At 44.2% G+C, this 20,058-nt stretch overlaps 1 protein-coding gene across 1 annotated transcript; it reads right to left on the reverse strand.

The window, feature by feature from the left end:
* Positions 1-8,374: 8,374 nt before the first annotated feature.
* urm1 (ubiquitin related modifier 1) lies at positions 8,375-18,599 on the reverse strand. Its single transcript, XM_079735796.1, has 5 exons — positions 18,559-18,599; positions 17,256-17,326; positions 11,248-11,329; positions 9,345-9,393; positions 8,375-8,865 (listed from the first exon to the last, which is right to left on the reverse strand). The coding sequence occupies exons 1-5, from the start codon at positions 18,591-18,593 to the stop codon at positions 8,797-8,799; spliced, it is 306 nt and encodes a 101-aa protein (XP_079591922.1). The 5' UTR covers positions 18,594-18,599; the 3' UTR covers positions 8,375-8,796.
* Between the last annotated feature and the right edge of the window lie 1,459 nt (positions 18,600-20,058).

A 20,058-nucleotide genomic window follows, 5' to 3' on the forward strand; every position in this document is an offset into this window, starting at 1 on the left:
TGTATAGTCATATATCCTAGCCCTTAACTGTATATTACCCTAGCCATATAGTGTATAGTCGTATACCCTAGCCCTATACTGTATATTATCCTAGCCCTATAGGGTTTACCAGTACACCCCAGTAAGCTAGTATATAGCAGTATGCTCTATCCTATAGGTGCTAGCTGGTTGAGCCTCCACGGTTTCTCAGGAGGAGTATCAGAAGGCTATTAGCAATGTTGCTGGACAGATGAAGAGTGGAGTCGCTCTACCAGAGCACTTTAACCAGTACCCTTGGCACTATTTCTGTTTACCCTCTACCCTTCCATTAACCTTCTTATAATGACCCGCCTTCCCCTTCAATCGCTGTTAGCATATCCCTCTGCTACTGCATTCCCTACCTACATCTCTCTCTCTCTCTCTCTCTCCTATCCATCCTCTCTCTCTCTCATTCTGTGCCTCTCTCTCTGCCTTCCTCCTCTCCATCCTCTCTTCTCTCTTCTTCTCTGCCTTTCTCTCTCTCTCTCTCTTTCTTCTCTCTCCCATGTGTACCTCTTTCCCTCCCTCCCAATCTCTCAATTCCTCACTCTCACTCTCTCTATATATCCCCCTCTATCTCCCTCAAACTGTCTCTGTCCCTTTTCTCTCCCTCTCTCTAGCTCTCACCTCTCTCTCCCCCCCTTCGGCCCCCTACCTCTCTCCCCCTCCCTCTCTCTCACCTCTCCATCAGCCTTGGCCTAGCAGCAGGGGTGAGGTGCCTTCACTGAGGGGGGTGTATTCAAAGGGCTTCCCTGTTCCCATTGTCCTTTAACTGCTCTCCATCTCTCGGAGGGGCCGTTTGGTTGCCGGGCCCTCACCGGGCCCCTCTCTCTCCTCCCTGCCAGGCCCTTTAAGCCTGCGGGTTAAACATTGATTTGTGAATGGAGCGAAGCACAGTGACCCCTGCTTAGAGCGCCGCAGCCCCCTACTGTTTGTGTGTGTACACACACACACCCCTCGACTATACACCACCACGACCCACGATGGCGACAAGAAAGCAACACTGAGCTAATAAGGCTCCCGCGTCCACGGCCAGCAAGAAACCACCGCCACCGAACGCATTCTGGTCGTCATGCCAACTGCTCGCGATGATTACCATTTTATTTGTGGGTGTCATCCTCGCGGCTCACAGCCAGAAAATCCAAAACAATTAACCTTCTGAAGGGAGGGAGTGCTTAGGCCTAAAGATGGGCTTTTTGCGAATAACCACCTGTTCTCACTTCTAACTTGATAGACAAGAGGACAAGGTGACTCTTCGAAATGAGTGTTAACGTTCAGGCTTTGAACGCCTTTGAATGTTGGTTTTTATTCATTTTTCCGTAATAAATGACAATATGGACAAGATATATAGCTCACACATCCCAGTGTCCTTCATTTAAAATTTGAACCTTCTTATCTCAAGCATACATATAGTGAAATGACTCGATCGAAGAGAACACAGTTGTGTTTATGCCTGGTCTTGTGATAATCACGCACGCGGGGGATTTTATATCCCGCGGGAAAGCCCAGGTGATTACACGGCGCGAGCGCGGAGAAGCCCCTCTTGACTCGCTCAGTTTCCCGCCTCTGGAGGAGTCGAACATTAAAAGGCGGAGCGCTCGCTGAAGAGAAGCTCGAGCTCGAGGGTTTTCTGCTTTTCACCGTTCAAAGGAGCAGTGAATGAGTGACTGGGCTGAATGAATGAAAGAGAGAAAAGGCGCGCGGGGACAGAGAGAGGCGCGCCGCGGATCAGCAGAGGTTAACTTAACGCTGCTTCAGAGGATGAAAAGGGAAGGGAAAAAAACAAAAAAGGAATCAGCTTTAAGGAGGAGGACCCCCTGCGTCCGGGGCGGGATCAGCGAGGATGATTTATTAGAGAGAGAGAGAGAGAGAGAGAGAGAGAGAGAGAGAGAGAGAGAGAGAGAGAGAGAGAGGGAGGGTCCCTTTCCCTTATAGAGGTAGGATGTAAGCATCATACGGCTATACGCGCGAAAATGCTGCAGTCTAAAGTGCTGATGTCTGTAAGGATTAAATGTAATTGATTAGATTTCATTACATTGATATCAAATAATGTCAACCAGAGATGGGTCAAATGGGATTGAATGACTTATGTGCATTCTTAAAGAGCTGAATTGTATAAAACATGGCCCTGTATTTAAGCTTACCATCTGACGCATGTCGGGCCTTGAGGTTCCTTCCATGGTCAACCAATCCTTTTAAATCTCCTCTAATGGGACGAAACATATCTGTAAATCTAAACTATTCAATTCAATTTAAACTATTCAATGAATATGTGTTGCTTAAACAGGGGGAAAAACGAACGAAACGAACATGAAAGTGTGGCATGCAGTTTTATGCAGCTGAATATCAAATTTACTTTTTGAATCAATATTAAAGTTCCTAAAGTTAAACATGTAAACGCTTTGGATTAGACATATGCCCCCAATGGCGACATCATGCCCCTTGAACAAGTCACGCACTGTCAAACTGTGACAAATCCTCCTCTCTCCCTCTCTCTCCTTAACAGACCATTTAGTTATTTTAGTTGATACATTTTGTTTCCACAGCGGATCTATAGCTCGTGTCCCCTGGCACTGTCCGCCCAGAGAGGAATACAGATCACTTTGTGTTGATTAGTGAAACATGGTAATGAAGAGCTTGCTCTATGCCCGCGTGCCTGGTTACGGCGTTGCACTAGTTTGCTCACACAAGAGAAACACACACGTCACGCAGCGCGCTCAGGACGTTTTGGCGCAGAGTAAACACTGTCGGGTTTGTAATCTCTCGCTTTTTTTTACTTAGGGCTAGGAAAATGGGGCTGTTGTGTCTTTAAGAGGGGTTTCTGGTCCCTCCATCGCAGCTGCTGGTCTGTGTGTGTGTGTGTGTGTGTGTGTGTGTGGTGAGTGTGTGTGTGTGTGTGTGTGTGTGTGTGTGTGTGCGTGCGTGTGTGTGTGTGTGTGTGTGTGCATGTGTGTGCCCGCGCACGCACACACACACACGCACACATTAGCGGTGTGTTGTGAGCGTGCGTCCGTGTGCGTGCGCGCAACCGTGCGTGTGTGTGTGACACAGAGGACAGCGGAGATTCATTACTTCAGCGGTACAATGGACATTTATCACCCCATGGCGTTATTCAAATTCAGTACCAAGCGAAGACCTTCCCCACTCTCTCTCCGTCCGTCGCAGCAGCAGCAACGTATTGTTGGGTCCGGGCTTAAGACGAGCCAGCAGGGCAAGGAGCCGGAGCAGTGGTCGGTGCGTTACACACCAGGAGGAGGTGTCGCGAGGAGCGTCCACCGTCCGGAGGAGGAGACACCGAGGAGGACACTATACTGGCAGCGCCGCCGGGGACCTAAGCTCTCTCCATCTCCCCAGCCCGGGCTGAACGCGTGTCGCCTCCTCTCCTCCTCTTCTCTCTCCTTCTCTTCCAGCGTTTTTTTTTAATCCCTTATTTGTTGTTATTCTCATTAAACGGAGCGTAGGATAGTCGACGCACGTCGTGGGGGAATTTGGCCCAAGGACACACTGGAACTAACGTTTTTCCTCCTTTCCCCCCTCTCATCGACTCCATCAGCGGAAACCGCCCGGGGGGGGGGAAGAGACCGATCCGTCCCTTACTTTTTTGTCCGTGTCTTTGCAGGATACGGTACAGAACGGTATAGCCTTATGTGTGTGTGTGTGTGTGTGTGTGTGTGTGTGTGTGTGTGTGTGTGTGTGTGTGTGTGTGTGTGTGTGTGTGTGTGTGTGTGTGTGTGTGAGAGAGAGAGAGTTTGTGTGTGCGAAGGGGGATCTGTGTGAATCGTATTTATGGTGCTGCTCCAGAACTGAACAGTCATCCTCTGCCTCCTATATCGATGTCACTACAGGTGCCGAAATGGTGCGAAATGTCTTTCTTTCTGTTTCCTCCCCTGACGTCGTCCTCCTCAACGTATAGCCTGCGCCTCTGTAACGCGGAGACGCCGCTTTGTATAGCGCGCGGTGTAGCCTCGCTGCAGGAGGAGACAGATGACATTTCACTGAGACGCGGGGGCCGTTCAGCCATTTTAGGCCCTCCGAATCCAGGAAGGGACTTGGGGTTAACTTTAGCCTTTTATCGAGGATTGTACGTCTTTAAAGAAGCAGGAAGGGAGGTGGGGAATGCTGAAAGTACCTCTTATGTGTGCACGCTTTTCTCATTCCTTCTCCTCTGCCTCTGGGGGGGGGGGGGGGGGGGGGGTTAAATAAGTAAAGGAAACGTAGTTAAAATTAGGGGCTCTAGATGTATTGATGGTATTCCTTGGGTGGCTTGTACTTGCTTACATGTTGGAAATGTATTTTTTAAAACGGTTAGTAAGATAATGGCAGTTAAAGTAGGCACTACGTGTTGAGGGTTCAACCCAACGTTCGACGAGGAGTTATTTTTAAGTGCATTTATTTGCACAGTAGTAGTGCAATTAAATGCATCTTTAGAAAAAGGGTTTGTTTATTGTATATTACGGGCATAGGTTGTATACGGGCATAGGCCTACAGTTTGACCGGCAGTAAATAGCATCATTTGTGAGGCACAAGGATGTAAGAATGCTAAACAAAGAGAATGGGAAATAATGCCCATTAAGCTAATGCGACCTCCCTCACAGCGAGCGACCAAACTTTTCCATGCATTCTCATCGAAATCAGAGCAGATGTGTCGGCTATACATTCGATGTACACATCCTACAGACTGCAAGGGGGGCAGGTGCACACAGGGCCTAGAGCCTATAGAACTGCACCTGCATCTTGTGCGAGTACATCCAGTGAACCATGAAGGGGCACGGTATTTATGTGTCTTGTTTTGTCTTCTGACGACCCTGTTTAGAGTCTCTAGCGGCTGATTGTCCAAACGCAATTCTTGAGTCACGTCAAAACTCAATCGCAAGAATTGTGTATGGACATCTGTTGCTGCGGACTCCAATTCATCACTTTGCTGTCTGTCGGTCAGACGAAATGTCAACGTTGGGCCTCACATTCTTGGATATGTAGGCCTATAATTCAAAGAAATGTTGTTGAAAATGGTAATGATTCAGGTAAGGAACAATTTCAATTTGCATATCTTGTAGCCGGACGTCGTATTGGGCCAATAAAGTGGAGGGAACATAATCTTTGCCTCATGTGATGTGTTTTCCGCATGTGCGTTTCCCTGGGCCCCGATTGGTATTTACACTTTGTCGAAAATCTAATCTAGCCTGTTTGTTTTAAATGGCAACTATCGACGGGGAGCATTGATGTATCGACGCTTCAACAAATTGTATAAAACAGTTAGTTGTCTTCGTGCATATCGACGCGTGTGGCCTATGGGACCTGGAATGGCTTAAGATGGGTCCGATCGTAAAATAAAACAGCCCAAATACGACAAGGAGACGAGCCGTGATTCTTCTTAAAATGCAATTGTTATACCTTTTCTTTAGAAACAAATGTGCAAAAAGCTCGTTTTCGTAGTAAAGACGAGGGTAGGCCTAAATGCATTCTAAATTCTCATCTCATGGCCTATAGGCCTCTATAGCCTGGGATGCACAAAAAAATCATTATTTTTCTTTTCTTTATCCTTTTAAACAAAACGTGCCTTGGAGATATAGTTTATTGGAGTGGATTGTTATTTAAATATATCATTTAGTTTGTCCTTTTTGTCCAAAAAGGAGTAACAAGCCTTAGAGGCTCCAGCAAACAAGGCCTCTGACGACGTTACTCACTAACGTTAGGAGACACATCACTAAATCACTTGGCACTAGTCTCCCCTTTGATGTTCACTATTTTCGTTTCGATATTAATTGGTTTTGGATCACGGTGGTGGTAGGCCTACTGTATGCCCATTCGTAACATTACTATTGGGAGTTTTTTTTTTTTTTTTTTGGACGGTTAAAATAAATGTAGGAATCCTTCACCATTGAATGTATACAATATAAATAAATAAGAATTAACCGATTCTCTTCTAAAACTACGGGTTTCTTGTAGCTTAATTGACCAAACCAGTATGCACACACCAGTATGTCCAGTGGATTCTGGGTCAGTATGTGGAGTTCTGTATTATAAATATCACAACGCACACCCAATTAATATGTGACTTATAAAGAGATTGAAAATGGTTTGATGATTGCTAAACAGTGGCTTTCTGAGGTTTTCAAATTAAATATGAAAAATATATTAAGACGGTGGTTGGTTTATCATTTGGCAGAAATAAGGAACAAACTGTAAAAAGTAAATGGTTGGTTTAATCCGAACAAATGCACAATACTGTGATATAAAATCTACATTAATATGTATATTTTACATTGATGATTCCATGCTACACTTCAACGTGGAGGCTGACTAACATGATCTGGCGTACAGGCCCTTTCATTTCCCACAGTCCTTCCCAATGAAATCATGAAAATATACCAAACACAAGTGGATTATAGGCCTAAATCATTATTGGGATCACATTTTCATCATTAATACCCCAACACGACTATTCGGTGTTCCATTCGATTAGGCAGTGGATTATTTAACACATTGTTTAAATGCCCAACTATGTCTTCACAACAGCATCCGTTATGCCTGGGGGTCAGCGCCACAACATGAGCTGAAACATAATAATTATAAAGATGCATGACTGTTAAGTTGAAACAACAGAGGACAGGGCTGGCTTTTCTAAAGGAAAAGCTGTCCATCTGTTGTTTATCGTCCGATAGAAACGCACGTTCAATTGCATCCCATAGGCTGCAAAAGATAAAGATTATTACTCAAGCTGGAGGTTTACGCAGATTCTTCCTGCGTCCAGCCCAGAGGCAGAGAGATGCTCCCTCCCTGCTTTTAATTCTCCGGTACATCTCAAACTGACTTGATGATAATTGTTTTGAGACTCGCTCCCTGATGCTCTATTTCTGCTGGGGTAAATGTCCGATATTATGGCTCCACTGGCCGAGTGTAATAATAAACTCAATATTCGAAACAATAACGAATAGTGGTACTAATATTAAATGGCTGCACTGTAATGGTCACGAAAAGTGCGTGAAAGGTTAAATGTAAAGTCCTTTATAGGTTTAAAGAAAACCTGCATTCTATTGCCATATGTCAGGACGGGCCTATATTTGCATTTGGTAAATGAGCCTCACAGCTGGTGCTTTAAATAGGTCTGCTGTTTATTTTTAGTTAATACTAAATGTGCTTAAATAGGGCTGTTGGGGGAATTAAACAGATAAGCAACTAGAGCTCCTACCCATCAAATGAGCATCCCATCTTCACATAAAAAGTGGGAAAAGAAGCCGAACATTCTATTTCGTTACAAATCCCGTTTTTTCGAATCCTCTGAACATTCCAAACATCGACGGCCTCGCGCACTCTCTCAGAGCCCGCCACAGAAAGGTCACGCGGGCGTGCGTTCTTTCATCCTCCTCCATTACATAAGCTATAGTCCCCTGCAACGCACGCACGCGCGTACACGCACGCACGCACACACACACACACACACACACACACACACACACACACACACACACACACACACACACACACTTCTACGACAGGTTAGCTGCGACTGGAACGCTACATTTTCTCACTCTCGCTTTCTATAAGACCTCTCAGGATGAATTAGCATTTTCTTTCTCCCGGCCATTATCAGCCAGTTTCCCCTTGCAAATCGGACTCCACAACCGAGAAAAAGGCTTTTGGTCGCCGCAGGCGTTTTCGGGGAGGGCGACCCCGAGGCTAGACCGCGACCCCCCGCAGCGGGACTGGAGGTTTCCCGCCAGTCCCCTTAGCGTTCTGCTGGATGGGCCCATAGAAACGCCAAGTAGTCCCTGAAGTCCCCTCTAATCACCCTAAAACTCAAATCCGATCACCCAGCTGGGCTGTAATCGATCCGATATATCTGAGGGAATTATCGAAGCGTGATTTAAAAAATACCTAATTTATTGAGTGAAACATTATGGTAATGTCTGCATTAGTTTGGTACACACAGCCGAGCGTCTGGTTAAATTAATCAATGACAACAACGAATTAAAAGGCTGAAATGTTCAAAATATATGTCCTAAGTGTCAAATTAGAGGTTTGATGTTTTCAAAGAAAATCAGGCTCGAAAAATGAACATTGATTGAAATAAAAGTAAGTTAACCTAGTAAATTTGGCTTTTGTCTAAATTATGTTATGTTTATTAAGCTAACCAGTATTTTTTCCCTCCGGAAAATGTCACAAAGTTCCTTATAAAAATAAATCAGTCTTAATAACTAGAATTTAAAATAAAATTATGTGGAAATATTCTTTGCAAAGGCATTCAATTGTTTACATTTCTTGAATTTCTTGAATGTTTTGCCAATTGTACACTTGATAAATACGACCAAACACTAAATATAAATTTGACATAATATACAGTATATACAACACAAAATAGAAAAAAAATACTTTAATGTAACAATCCTTCTATGTTTGTCATAAACCATGATACATTATAACTTCAAAATAAGGAAAAAAAATAAGAAAAAGAAAAGCATGTGTTCAGTCTTCTCAACACTTAGAAACAGGCACCCCTCAGCCTGGCCCGGGCCCTCTGAGAGCCTTGAAGGCTGTAGGCCTCAGTGTGAAGCCCTTCTGAAGAGGATGGGTGAAATGAGGGTCCATGTAGTTTAATGTTCCAGTTGCTTCTATACAGTCTGACATGAACATCATCATCATCACTTTATTCAAACCGTATAGCAAATAATTGGAATGCTCATCCCATGGGGTGTGTTCTTGTGTTCTTGTGTGTGTGTGTGTGTGTGTGTGTGTGTGTGTGTGTGTGTGTGTGGGTGTGTTCCCCTTCTCTGCGTACGTCTACCCGCCATGCAGGGTGGAGATGAACACTACGTTGTCTTTGTCCTGGAGCTCGTAGTCAAGTTGCCCCTGCGGAGATCACAACATGACACAGTGATGAGGAGGACTTGTGTTTGTGTGTGTGTGTGTGTGTGTGTGTGTGTGTGTGTGTGTATGTGGCCTTCATCTGCTTCAGACATACTGTTGTTTATTTGTTTGAATAGGCAATCAAATAAATAAAACTATCAAATTTGACACCAATGCATTCTATGTATGTGATAGTGTGTGTGTGTGTGTGTGTGTGTGTGTACGTGTGTGTGTGTGTGTGTGTCTCTGTGTGTATTAGGCATTAAAAAATACACTCAATCTCTGATAAAATATGACATCTTTTTAACACGCTAACCCCTTCACTAGCTTCCATACGTGTATATTTCAACAGCTGCAAACACGCAAGCATTCAGACACGCTAAGCCCTCCTCTCCAGCCTCCTCTCCCATTGCTGGTCGTCTTGAGGTGAGGCCAGCCCAGGTTCAGAGACCCACCCCCGCCATGACATCCCACATCCTCACCATAAGCTCCCAGTCTGCGTCGTTGATGAGCACCAGGATTCCCGGCCTCCTGTGGGGGACCAGATCACCGTTACATAATGCTACCGCCGCAGATATATGCTGCAGAGGACCCTATTTGAATGCATGCACCTTAAGAGCAGGAGGGTGCATTAACCACACACAAGACGCGCACACACATGCACGCTCAGACACACACACACAGGCAGACACACACACACACACACCGTGCGTGTGTGTGTGCGTGTGTGTGTAGACGCATGTTTGCATGCAACAGCGGACCAGCCCATACACACACACACACGCACGTTCAGTTTAATTTTATAGTCACAAAATATAATGTAACATAAAGAAAAGCTTTGAACATTAACATTAAAAGGAGCAAGACACATATCCGAATGATGCCGTTGTGCTATAAATACACAAATAAATCATTTTTTTTGTGACACAGGCCTCAGATTGAAGACCGTATTTGACTAATAACCTGAAAAACCTTATATATTTGATTAAATCTGGACACACTCAGAAGGGCTAAGCGGGAACCAAAATGAGATGCTCAGCTTTAGGGGTCCATAGGTTAAAAGGCATGTCTGGAACGTGATGAGCAAAGTGCCTTTTTAAAATTCAAAAGAAAAAAAATCAACACACAAACAAATACAAAAGAGATTGGAAAGAAAACGTGGAAATATATATTTGACTAATCTGAGGGGAGAATACGATTATTTGGTCTGTACTTCCTAAAATGTAATGTGTGTGTGAAGAAAACATTTTCCATATGTTTGATGAGAGATGTTGGTTGGAGGGAAGCAAAATGTGATCAACAACGTATGTTGGTACCATTACGTTCTCCCCCATATAGTGTTGGTACCGTTTCGTTCTCCCCCATACAGTGTTGGTACCGTTGCGTTCTCCCCCATATAGTGTTGGTACCGTTGCGTTCTCCCCCATATAGTGTTGGTACCGTTACGTTCTCCCCCATATGGTGTTGGTACCATTAGATTCTACACCAGATTGTTACATTCTACACTATAAAGCGAGCATTGTCTGAACACATCGATTTAAAGGGCATGTTCTCAGAGTCTACGATAGCATGTGCAAGCAAGCATGTATGATCACATACACTCACACTCTGCACCCACGCACACACCACACCATGTTTTATATATTTTTGGTGAAACAGATCAGAATGTAGAATAGTGCATCCTTTGCAAAATATTTTAAGTTGGCTGAGCCCGTATGTACACACACACCTCTTTATCTATGATGTTTATTGGTAACTCAGCCATTCAGGTGCTGCTATAAATAGTCTGTTATAAAGGCAGCCATTAAAGTCAGCCTGCTCTCTAGAACACCCCTCCCCCACATATGCGTGCACGCACACACACACACACACACACACACACACACACACACACACACACACACACACACACACACACACTTTAAGGATGCTGCAGCCATTAGCTGTATAATAGTCTAGGCACCTCTTTTGGTCAAAAATCCACATTATTGTTGTAATTATTGTGATAAATCAGATAAGTCAAATATCTGACTTATATGTTAATATAATATTGCTCACTAATGGTGTGTGTGTGTGTGTGTGCGTGTTTTTTGCAGTATGTGTTTTTTTTGCAGTGTGTGTGTGTGTGTGTGTGTTTTGCAGTGTGTGTCTGTGTCTGTGTTTTGCAGTGTGTCTCTCTGTATTTTGATCTGTGTGTAAGTGTGTTAGTCTCTGTATTTTGATGTGCGTGTGTATGTCTCTCAGTATGTTTTGCATTGTGTGTATGTGTGTTTGTGTCTATGCATGTCCATGTGTGTGTGTGTGTGTGTGTGTGTGTGTGTGCATATATTTGCGTGTGTGTGCGCATGTGCATGTGTGTGCGTGTTGCACTTGACAGGGACTCACACGTCGTCTCCCTGAACAAAGAGTTCTGGTCGCTCCTTCAGCAGGTTCTGCCCAATCCAGACCAGCAGCTGCTTCATGTTCCCTACACACACACACACACACAGAGAGACAGACAGACAACGGGGGTCAAAGGTCAGAGGTGAAGGGTCAAGGTCTGCGGTCCCAGTCAGCACCCCGCCCCACCCGGTCGATGTGACGCGACAGAGGCATCAGACGGGACCGGGATTTGGGGTACTAATAATCAAATATGTGTGTATGTGTGTGTGTGTGTGTGTGTGTGTGTGTGTGTGTGTGTGTGTGTGTGTGTGTGTGTGTGTGTGTGTGAGTGCGCGTGTGTGGGGGATGGAGACCATGTCAGGGGGACGCGGGTGGGGGTGCTTGGATGGTCACAATCAAAGAGCGTGGCCATTTCTCTACCTTGGTCTCCTGGCGATGTGATGAATGAAAAAAGCAATCACTAAAACCCCAGCCGTCTGGGGCCCTATTCCGTCTGGGGCCTTATGGATGGTCGTCGCTCGTTACCGCATTTCATTACAATATTTAGGTTATTCAGTATGTCAGAGAGCCATGAATCCTGCGGCGGCGCCTGGCTAGCCATCTTAGAGATACGCCTTATCTCGCACCAGTATATATATTGTAGAGGACACCTTCCTATCGTCACAATACAAACGGTTCAGAAATAGACTGTATTTTCATTTGATATCGAAATTACATAATAAGAGACTACAAAGGATAATATCAAATAATAAGATGAAGATACTGGATATATATTATCCAGTATCAATCAACGTGAACGTACTCTTCTGTGTTCTTGTGTGTGTGCATTTTCTCAAATTTATATTATATTTATAAATACATATACAAATACATAGATACATATATAGATTTATGGATACATAGAAACATATTCATAGATATATAAATGTATGGATACATGGATATATGTATATAATTAAATAGATACATTGATATATATATATACCTAGATATATAAATATATAGATACCTAGATAAATAAATATATAGATACCTATATATATATTTATATATATAAATATATATGTCTATATACACACAGACACATACATATATAGATATACATACACAAACACACATACATTTACGTATATACACACAGATCGATAAAAAGCACAAAAGAACACAGACAGAGAGGAGTACATTCACATTTCACCGAATACAAACCCAGATGTGTGATGGTCAACATAAAATCGTAACCCTCGCTCTACAAATGTACATCTCTGCTTCAATCCCGTCAAACCACAGCTACAACATCTCTACCGCTCTCGAACCTTGGGACAGACATTACGAAAAACGGTGACCAAACATTTAACGGAACAATGGTCCAATCCATTTTGGGTAAGAAACCAAACACAAAAACATATCCTTTTTTTCCATTTATCAGTGTGAGACGCTAAACACTTGCGCCTTCTGCGTAGCTTAAATATCGACAATGCTTGAATTTTGATGGAGTCTGACCCCGGGAACAATCACATTGACCTTGTTGCAACAATGGGCCAGCCTCCCTCAGACAGCACAGTCGTCTGGAGGGGCCGCCGCCAGGAAAGGCATTAAGACAAATCTCTACTCAACATTTGACCATGAATACATATACATATGTTTATTAAAGCGTAACGCTCAGATCACAATACGTTTATTTTATGGTGGGTGTTGGTGTTTCACAAAAATGCACAACACACAAATCTCATGGATGCATTGGGGAAAGGGGGGGGCAAAAGCTATCCTTAAGGTTATAAACATAATTTAATCAGCTGAAATGTGTGTCTTTATACTCTCTACATACATTTGAGGATTTTGAGTTTGTGTGTGTGTGTATGTGTGTGTGTGTATGTGTGTGTGTGTATGTGTGTGTGTGTGTGTGTGTGTGTGTGTGTGTGTATGTGTGTGTGTGTGTGTGTGTGTGTGTGGCGATACACATCCCACAGCTCAAAGCCATGTATTTTGCTATCATCACGAAATACATATAATATGCTTTACCAATGCTTTTATTTATCAAAGCAGTGAACGACAACCAGGAAGTGGGATCTCAGGTAAGTGCCTCTGCCCATAGCTGCACGCCAGCGGTTACACAACACGCTGGCTGAGGACGTGTTTAGCTAGCTGTGCTAGCTAAACACTTTAGCGAGCTACGCCACGACTGTGGGGAGACACTGTTGTCAGAGCGGGGATACCTTCTCCGTCATTGTCTCCCTCTCTAGCATACACACGTACAAACACGAGAGCATGCACACGCACACACACACACACACACACACACACACACACACACCAAAATCAGCCGCCTTTATCAAGGGAGCAGATGAACATCAAATATTCCCCCCCCAAAAAAAAATTTTATGAGAGAGGATGGATGGAGAGAGAGAGAGCGAGGGAGGTAGAGAGAGGTAGGGTGTGCATCAGAGAGTGTTAGAGCGAGCCCGGTGAGTGAGGGTCAGGGTGCGTGGGCGTCGTTGGCTGAGGGAGTGTGAAGAGATGAGGGAGATCCAAGGTCGGTCTGACAACGCATTACCACAACACACAGGCTGCCGGCCTCCTTGGTGGTGACCCGCATGGGAAACAACCGATGCATTGCACAGCGAGATGCGGGCAAAAAACACAAGGGAAACCACGGCGTTTGTGTACCGGGGCTGACAATGAGGGAACATATTGAAATATCTTATACATATAATATTTTCATGGCACAGAATCAATTGCAGGGTGTTACTCTCTTCATTTTTCGTTTTCTCAGTAAGTCAAAGGTTAGGTTTAGGTTTCTATAAATGTATATCTTTGTGTTTTAATCATGTGGTGCTAATTGCGTTGGACTTAAGCAGGTCATAACATGCCTTTTTCCACACACACACACACACACACACACACACACACACACACACACACATACACACACACACACACACACACAAACACACACACACAAAACACAGTGGTATGTAAACATACAGAGAAGCAGTAAAAAAATGCCATAATGTCACAATAATATGTAAATAGAACATTTGAGGGAGACATCATCACAAAAAAACTGTTCCAACCTGCAAAGGTTGTACTCTCCATCTCCTCCCAGTTTGCTGTGAACATCAGTTCTAGTCTGATGTCCCATTGATATCAATGTATATTCGTAAAGCACAGAAGTGCATTTGATGACCGTTATCCTTACCATTAATAAAGTGCACCTGATCAGCTAGCGTAGTGGACCACTAGGTTAATGGGTATTGCTGCTGGTTCACTGGAATAAGGACAGTGGTGTTCTGTACCGGCTCCACAGCCCTCCCACTGGCCTAATAAAACAAGACGAATGCCTACCGCCTCCACCAACGCACACACACACACACACACACACACACACACACACACACACACACACACACACACACACGTGCATGCTAGCCAAGGCAGAGCGATGCAAGAACAGGCGAAAGAGGGAGAGGGAGTGAGAGAGACAGAAAGAAAGAGCAGTGAATATTGACCTGCACCTTGGTGGGGCTAAAAACAGAAGCAATCAGTACAGCAGTCATAACTCCCCCCCCACCTTCCTCCTCCACCCCCCCCCCCTCCAAGCCACGGTATTTTTCTCCACCATTACACCCTTGCTCGCACCTTCATCCATTCCCTCTCTTTTAAATGTGCTCTTTTACGTTGTCCACACTTCATCTCTCTCTCTCTTTCTCAATCTCCACCTCTCTCGTAAAACCCTCCTCATCCTCGTGTCCACCTTCACACACACACACACACACACATGCGCGTACACACACGTACACACACACACGCACGCTTGTAAAAGGCGTATAAACCCGCACTTAAACCGGCGTTGCCGACAATGCACAATGCCTCATTCCACAAGGACCAGCCTCCATCCTGCCTGGTGTGTGAATTGGTTTGTAATTCTTAGATGTGACAATGTGAAGACATTTGGTTTATTCTCGGTTTAGGGGGGCTAACCTTGGTATGTAAGATGGGGAAAAAGGGCTGCCATCTGTGATCTGCGATAAAATGTCAGCCTCTATTACATGATATGCGAAAAAGGAGAAGAGAAGGAGGTGGTGGAAGAGGCGGAGGAGGAAGAGAACAACGAGGTGGAAGCAGGAGAGAGCGGGAAAATAAAAAAATGGCATCAAGAACCAAACTGAAATTGAAAGGGGGAAACGTCTCCAGAATGGAGGGGACAATGTGAACATCACACAAGACACTGGAGAACCATGAGATTGCGAAGGGCGAAGCAGAACCGGAGGGGAACAAACGAGCGGGAATATAAACCAAACTGCGTCACGGCGGTCTCTGCGCTGCGTCGCCGGGTGGCCGCATTGTGGTCCCGCTCCGGCGTGCCGTCGCCGCGCACCCCTATGGCTCGGGAAACAGACGCCATTTTGACGTCGGTTTGAAATTATGTGCACTTTTTCTTTTGTGCGTCTGAGTTCTCTTGTCTTGCGTTCCTCTGTCCTGGTGTCATTATGATGGGTCTGGGGGAGGGGGTGGGGGAGGGGGGTAGGGTAATCTATCATTCTGGGGGGTTCCTTTTAACCGATATAGGGGGAGCCATGCGATCCTTACATCGCAGTGTGTGTCTGGGCTTTTTTTTTTGCTCCAGTGGGCGGAGCCTTTCAGTTGAGGGTCATCAATCACGGGCCGGGGTCAAAGAGAAATAGGAAAGGATTCTGAACCAATTATATCTGCCGGCCCCTCATCCATAGTCTGGCGCTCAACCCCCACGCCGCTTTCTCTCCCTCTCTTACACACACACACACACACACGCATGCACCATGCACGAGTGCCCACACACACACACACACACACACACACACACACACACACACACACACACACACACACAAAATGAAAGAGCCAGATGAACTATTTAATCAAAGAGCCTAACTTAGTTTATTACAATAATTGTGATTATAACATGAAACCCTAAGATGCCCTTTATATCAAAAAGTCTAATGCATAAGGTTGATGTTCAACACTCTTACCTTCTGAAAACCCAAAAAATTGCAAAAAAGATAAGCGAATAAGCAAATCTAATATAAAAAACAATATGATACTATGATAGCATTAATTGGCTTTAATCACACACACACACACACACACCGACACACACACACAGGTCAGCTGGTGCACCAAGGTCATACTTGGCTGACATTCTCTGCTCTGGTCAACTTTTGTCTTTCGGTCACCCTGGTAACATCAGAGCGCCGTGGGTGAACACCCTTTGTTTCACAAAATACCACCAGACCCTTGTCCATCCATCCGTCCTTCCAGACCCCCACCACACACACAAACAACAAATATTCTATGTTTGACTCTCTCTCTCTCTCTCTCTCTCTCTCCCTTGTCTTAGTCTTAATATCTTGCACCAGCATAGCATATGCAGCCCTTTACCAGTTTAGCTGCTTACAAAAACAGGAATTACCTTTAACAAAATATACGAACACAATTTGGGTCAAAGTTGAGGAACCCCACGTTTTTGCATCCATTTTGATTGTAGGCGTTCTGGGGCAGAGTTCAACCATAGGAGGGGAGAGGAGGAGAGGGGGATCCTGCCACATCATTCAAACTGATTTCCCACAAAAATGTTTGACTCTGCTTTGGACACAACAGCGCCCCACGCCCCAAACTGACCCTCCCCCCTTCAGTGTGTTGGTCTTTCTTAGGTGGGGGTCACTGCCCATCACATAGGCGTAATCAGGGAGAAGCATTTGCAAATGAAAGAGAAAGCTTTGAGAATGCGCTAGAGAGAGAGAGAGAGAGAGAGAGAGAGAGATCATCCCTTGGATAAATAAGGGACACTTAAAGAGAAAATGCCAGAAGCAAGAGTAGAGCCAGAGACGAGAGGTGAGAGCTAGAGGAGAGGAGTGAGTTGATGAGAAAGGAGGTTGTTTATACTTTGTTGCACTACAGGTAAACTGAAGAGGGTCAGTCCAGATCATTGATTGAGGAAGAGTGGATGGTGGGACCAGTGGCACTGTTATACTTACAGGGTTCTGATTGGCTGGGAAGAGTCACATGGTGTTCCTTCACACCATCAAATAGCAGCTCAGCCCCTCCCCTAGTAGAAACAAACAGAGGCATTGGCACAAACAGAATTACTATAAATTGTAATTATCTTTACTTCATTTTACACACTATATCCTGCTCCCTGACATGGGTTCACATGAAAAAGGCTGCAAATTAAAATAATAAGCAAAGTAGAGGTATCTTGGAAGTAACAAAAAATCCCCAATATCAATGAAATACTGAGATGTATACAACAGAGAATAGAATAATGTCAGCATACTGTCTGTTAGTGCACAAATACTGAAAAGTAATCAACACAGCACTTTCTTACAAACATAGTTCGTTTTTTAAGGTGCTTTAATAATATAAGTTAATTAAAAACTTGAAACATATGATCTCTGTCCTCTGACACGGATATTAAAACATGAATCAACATCATTTTTATGGTATATGTAAAATGACAGCCATAGCCAAACAGGCATATGTAACCTTGGTTAGCGTATATGCACGGCATTAAAAAGCATGCATAAAAATGCTTACAAGAATCACAAGACAAATACTTCGCAAATGTGTATTAAACACATACGGTAAGCAGAGCATTAACTAAGTCTGTTTAGTGTGTATGCTGGGATCCGTTTCAAATAAACACTTATCTTGCAGACAATGCCTATGGTTTAAAAAGCAGACCTACAGCTATTTAAAATGTGTTTATTGTCCCATCACTGGGTCATTTATAATCATTGCTAAAAAGGTACTCCTCAAAAAGATAGGACGGTCATATCAAAGACATAGACATTGCGATATAACAAGAATGTGTCTTTGTGAAGGTGGGTGAAGGTGGATTAATGCGTCACATTCAGATCATTATAGTAGGCTCTCTTTAGTAACAATAACCGTGTCAACTAATAATATAGTAATGTAAATAACATCCACTTGGCTTTCGTACAGTCTGCTACTGTAGTACTGCTCCTCTCCATATTCCTTTCAACTGTATCCCGATACCAATAGTGATCAGGAAAAGCTCCCTAAACGATCCCAAGACGGTGTGATCGATATGCAAGACCTCGTCCTAGATAGGCATGATCACAGCAGGATTCCCAAAGCATCCCATATAGCGGCTGCTGCTAAGGATCGTTAACACTCACTGACTAATGCAACTGAAAATAATACAAAATAATACATTATTGAAATTCTATTGCTGGAAGGGGACACGCGACCGCGAAATTGGATGTAAATTAACTTTAAAACCATCTTAAGTAACTAATACATTAGAAAACGACCCACCCAAATGCCAGGTGTAATGTGATGGGCGCCGCCATATTGTTGTCAAACGCAGGAGTGTGAGTGGCTGGAGGAAGTGACGTACGTCTTTTTGTGTCAACGTAAAAGTCCTAAAAATACATCCACGATAAAAAGCATGCAGATTCAGAAGCACGATAAAAATGTACATCTATGTTTATTGTGATTGTGAATACGTGGTGATCGCATCTCTCTCCATTCTTACTCATAGTTTATACGTTTTCGATCACAACTGATCCTTTTATTTTGTATAAAGTGTTGTTTGGGACCGTCGGTCACAAGTTTATGTTGCAATTCAGTCGCCTTATGTTGGGGTTCGCGGGCTTTGCCTCTTCATTCATGTGATAATGAGGAGTCAGTGGAGGGGCAGATAGAGCGACCACGGGGGCCAGCAGAAGGGATACAAGACACAGCGAGGAAGAAAGGAACGGGAAACTGAAGACAAGTCATAGCGAAGGCATTCATAGTACAAGGCCCTTAGCCTGCAGTTAGGTGGAACACGTTTCAACTAGTAAGGATTGCCATTGACCATGCATTACATAAACAGCTGTCTAAATCAGCCAGTGTTGCGGGCCTTCCATTGAATCTCTCATATAGTCTATGATAAAGTCAGGTATAAACATTAGCGAGCGGCCGGCGAGAGGGGTAAGGAGTTAGGGTGTGATGGTGGGGGAGAAGGCTACGGCTGTGGGAACATTTGAATAAATTGAGACGTAGTCGACCAGAATAACCCCCCCTTCTGCCATCAGCGTGTGTCACATCACATTTACTGAGACAGCTTGAGCTGTTTAAAAGCATCCATGGTGACAGCTGATGTTATGGTGGTCGTCTGTGTGTCTTCCTCATCACCGTGGTGTAGGTCTAATCAGAAACATATATTCCCTTTCTATTAGGCTGGACGTTGGCACAGAATGGATCACCCGTTTGAGCTGACAAAATGTAACAATTGAAAGTAGATTTTTTTTAAGAGATGCGAGAGAGAGAGAGAGGGAGAGAGAGAGGTGGGAGAGAGAGAGGTGGGAGGGAGAGAGAGAGGTGGGAGGGAGAGAGAGAAGGGGACTGTAGAATCACTATCTTCTACACATCTTTTATCCATGCAAGATTAAAAAAGTGGATTTGTTATAGACCATGATTCAATTGCTCTATACGCTCGTGTGTAGAATGCGTTTAAAACATGCATCTCCCCGCTCACAGAGCATGGCTTTTGTCTCTCCATAGATAGGCCCCACGAACACGTTGGCTCCCTGATAGGCTGAGGAACCGTCCAGGTCACACATGATCAGATGACAATGAACAACACAATGGATTAGCTATGAAAGCGCCAAAGGAGAGAGAGAGAGAGAGCGAGAGAGATTAAGGGTGAACGGATGTTGGTTTGCACGGCTAGCTAGCTAGCTGGATGGTCGTTGCACTGGCAGACTTGGGAGATTGGGTTCTAGGTTTCCATGTAAAGAGGTGAAATTAACATGTGACAGGATACTAGGC

This window comes from Pollachius pollachius (genome assembly GCF_949987615.1).
Source record: "Pollachius pollachius genome assembly, chromosome: 4".
NCBI classification, from domain to species: domain Eukaryota; kingdom Metazoa; phylum Chordata; class Actinopteri; order Gadiformes; family Gadidae; genus Pollachius; species Pollachius pollachius.

Coding starts and splice junctions, on each gene's coding strand:
- urm1 (XM_079735796.1), bottom strand. CDS start 18,593: ATGGCGGCGCCCATCACATTACACCTGGCATTTGG. Junction 17,327..18,558: donor ACATTACACCTGGCATTTGG/GTGGGTCGTTTT, acceptor TGTTTCTACTAG/GGGAGGGGCTGAGCTGCTAT. Junction 11,330..17,255: donor TCCCAGCCAATCAGAACCCT/GTAAGTATAACA, acceptor GTGTGTGTGTAG/GGAACATGAAGCAGCTGCTG.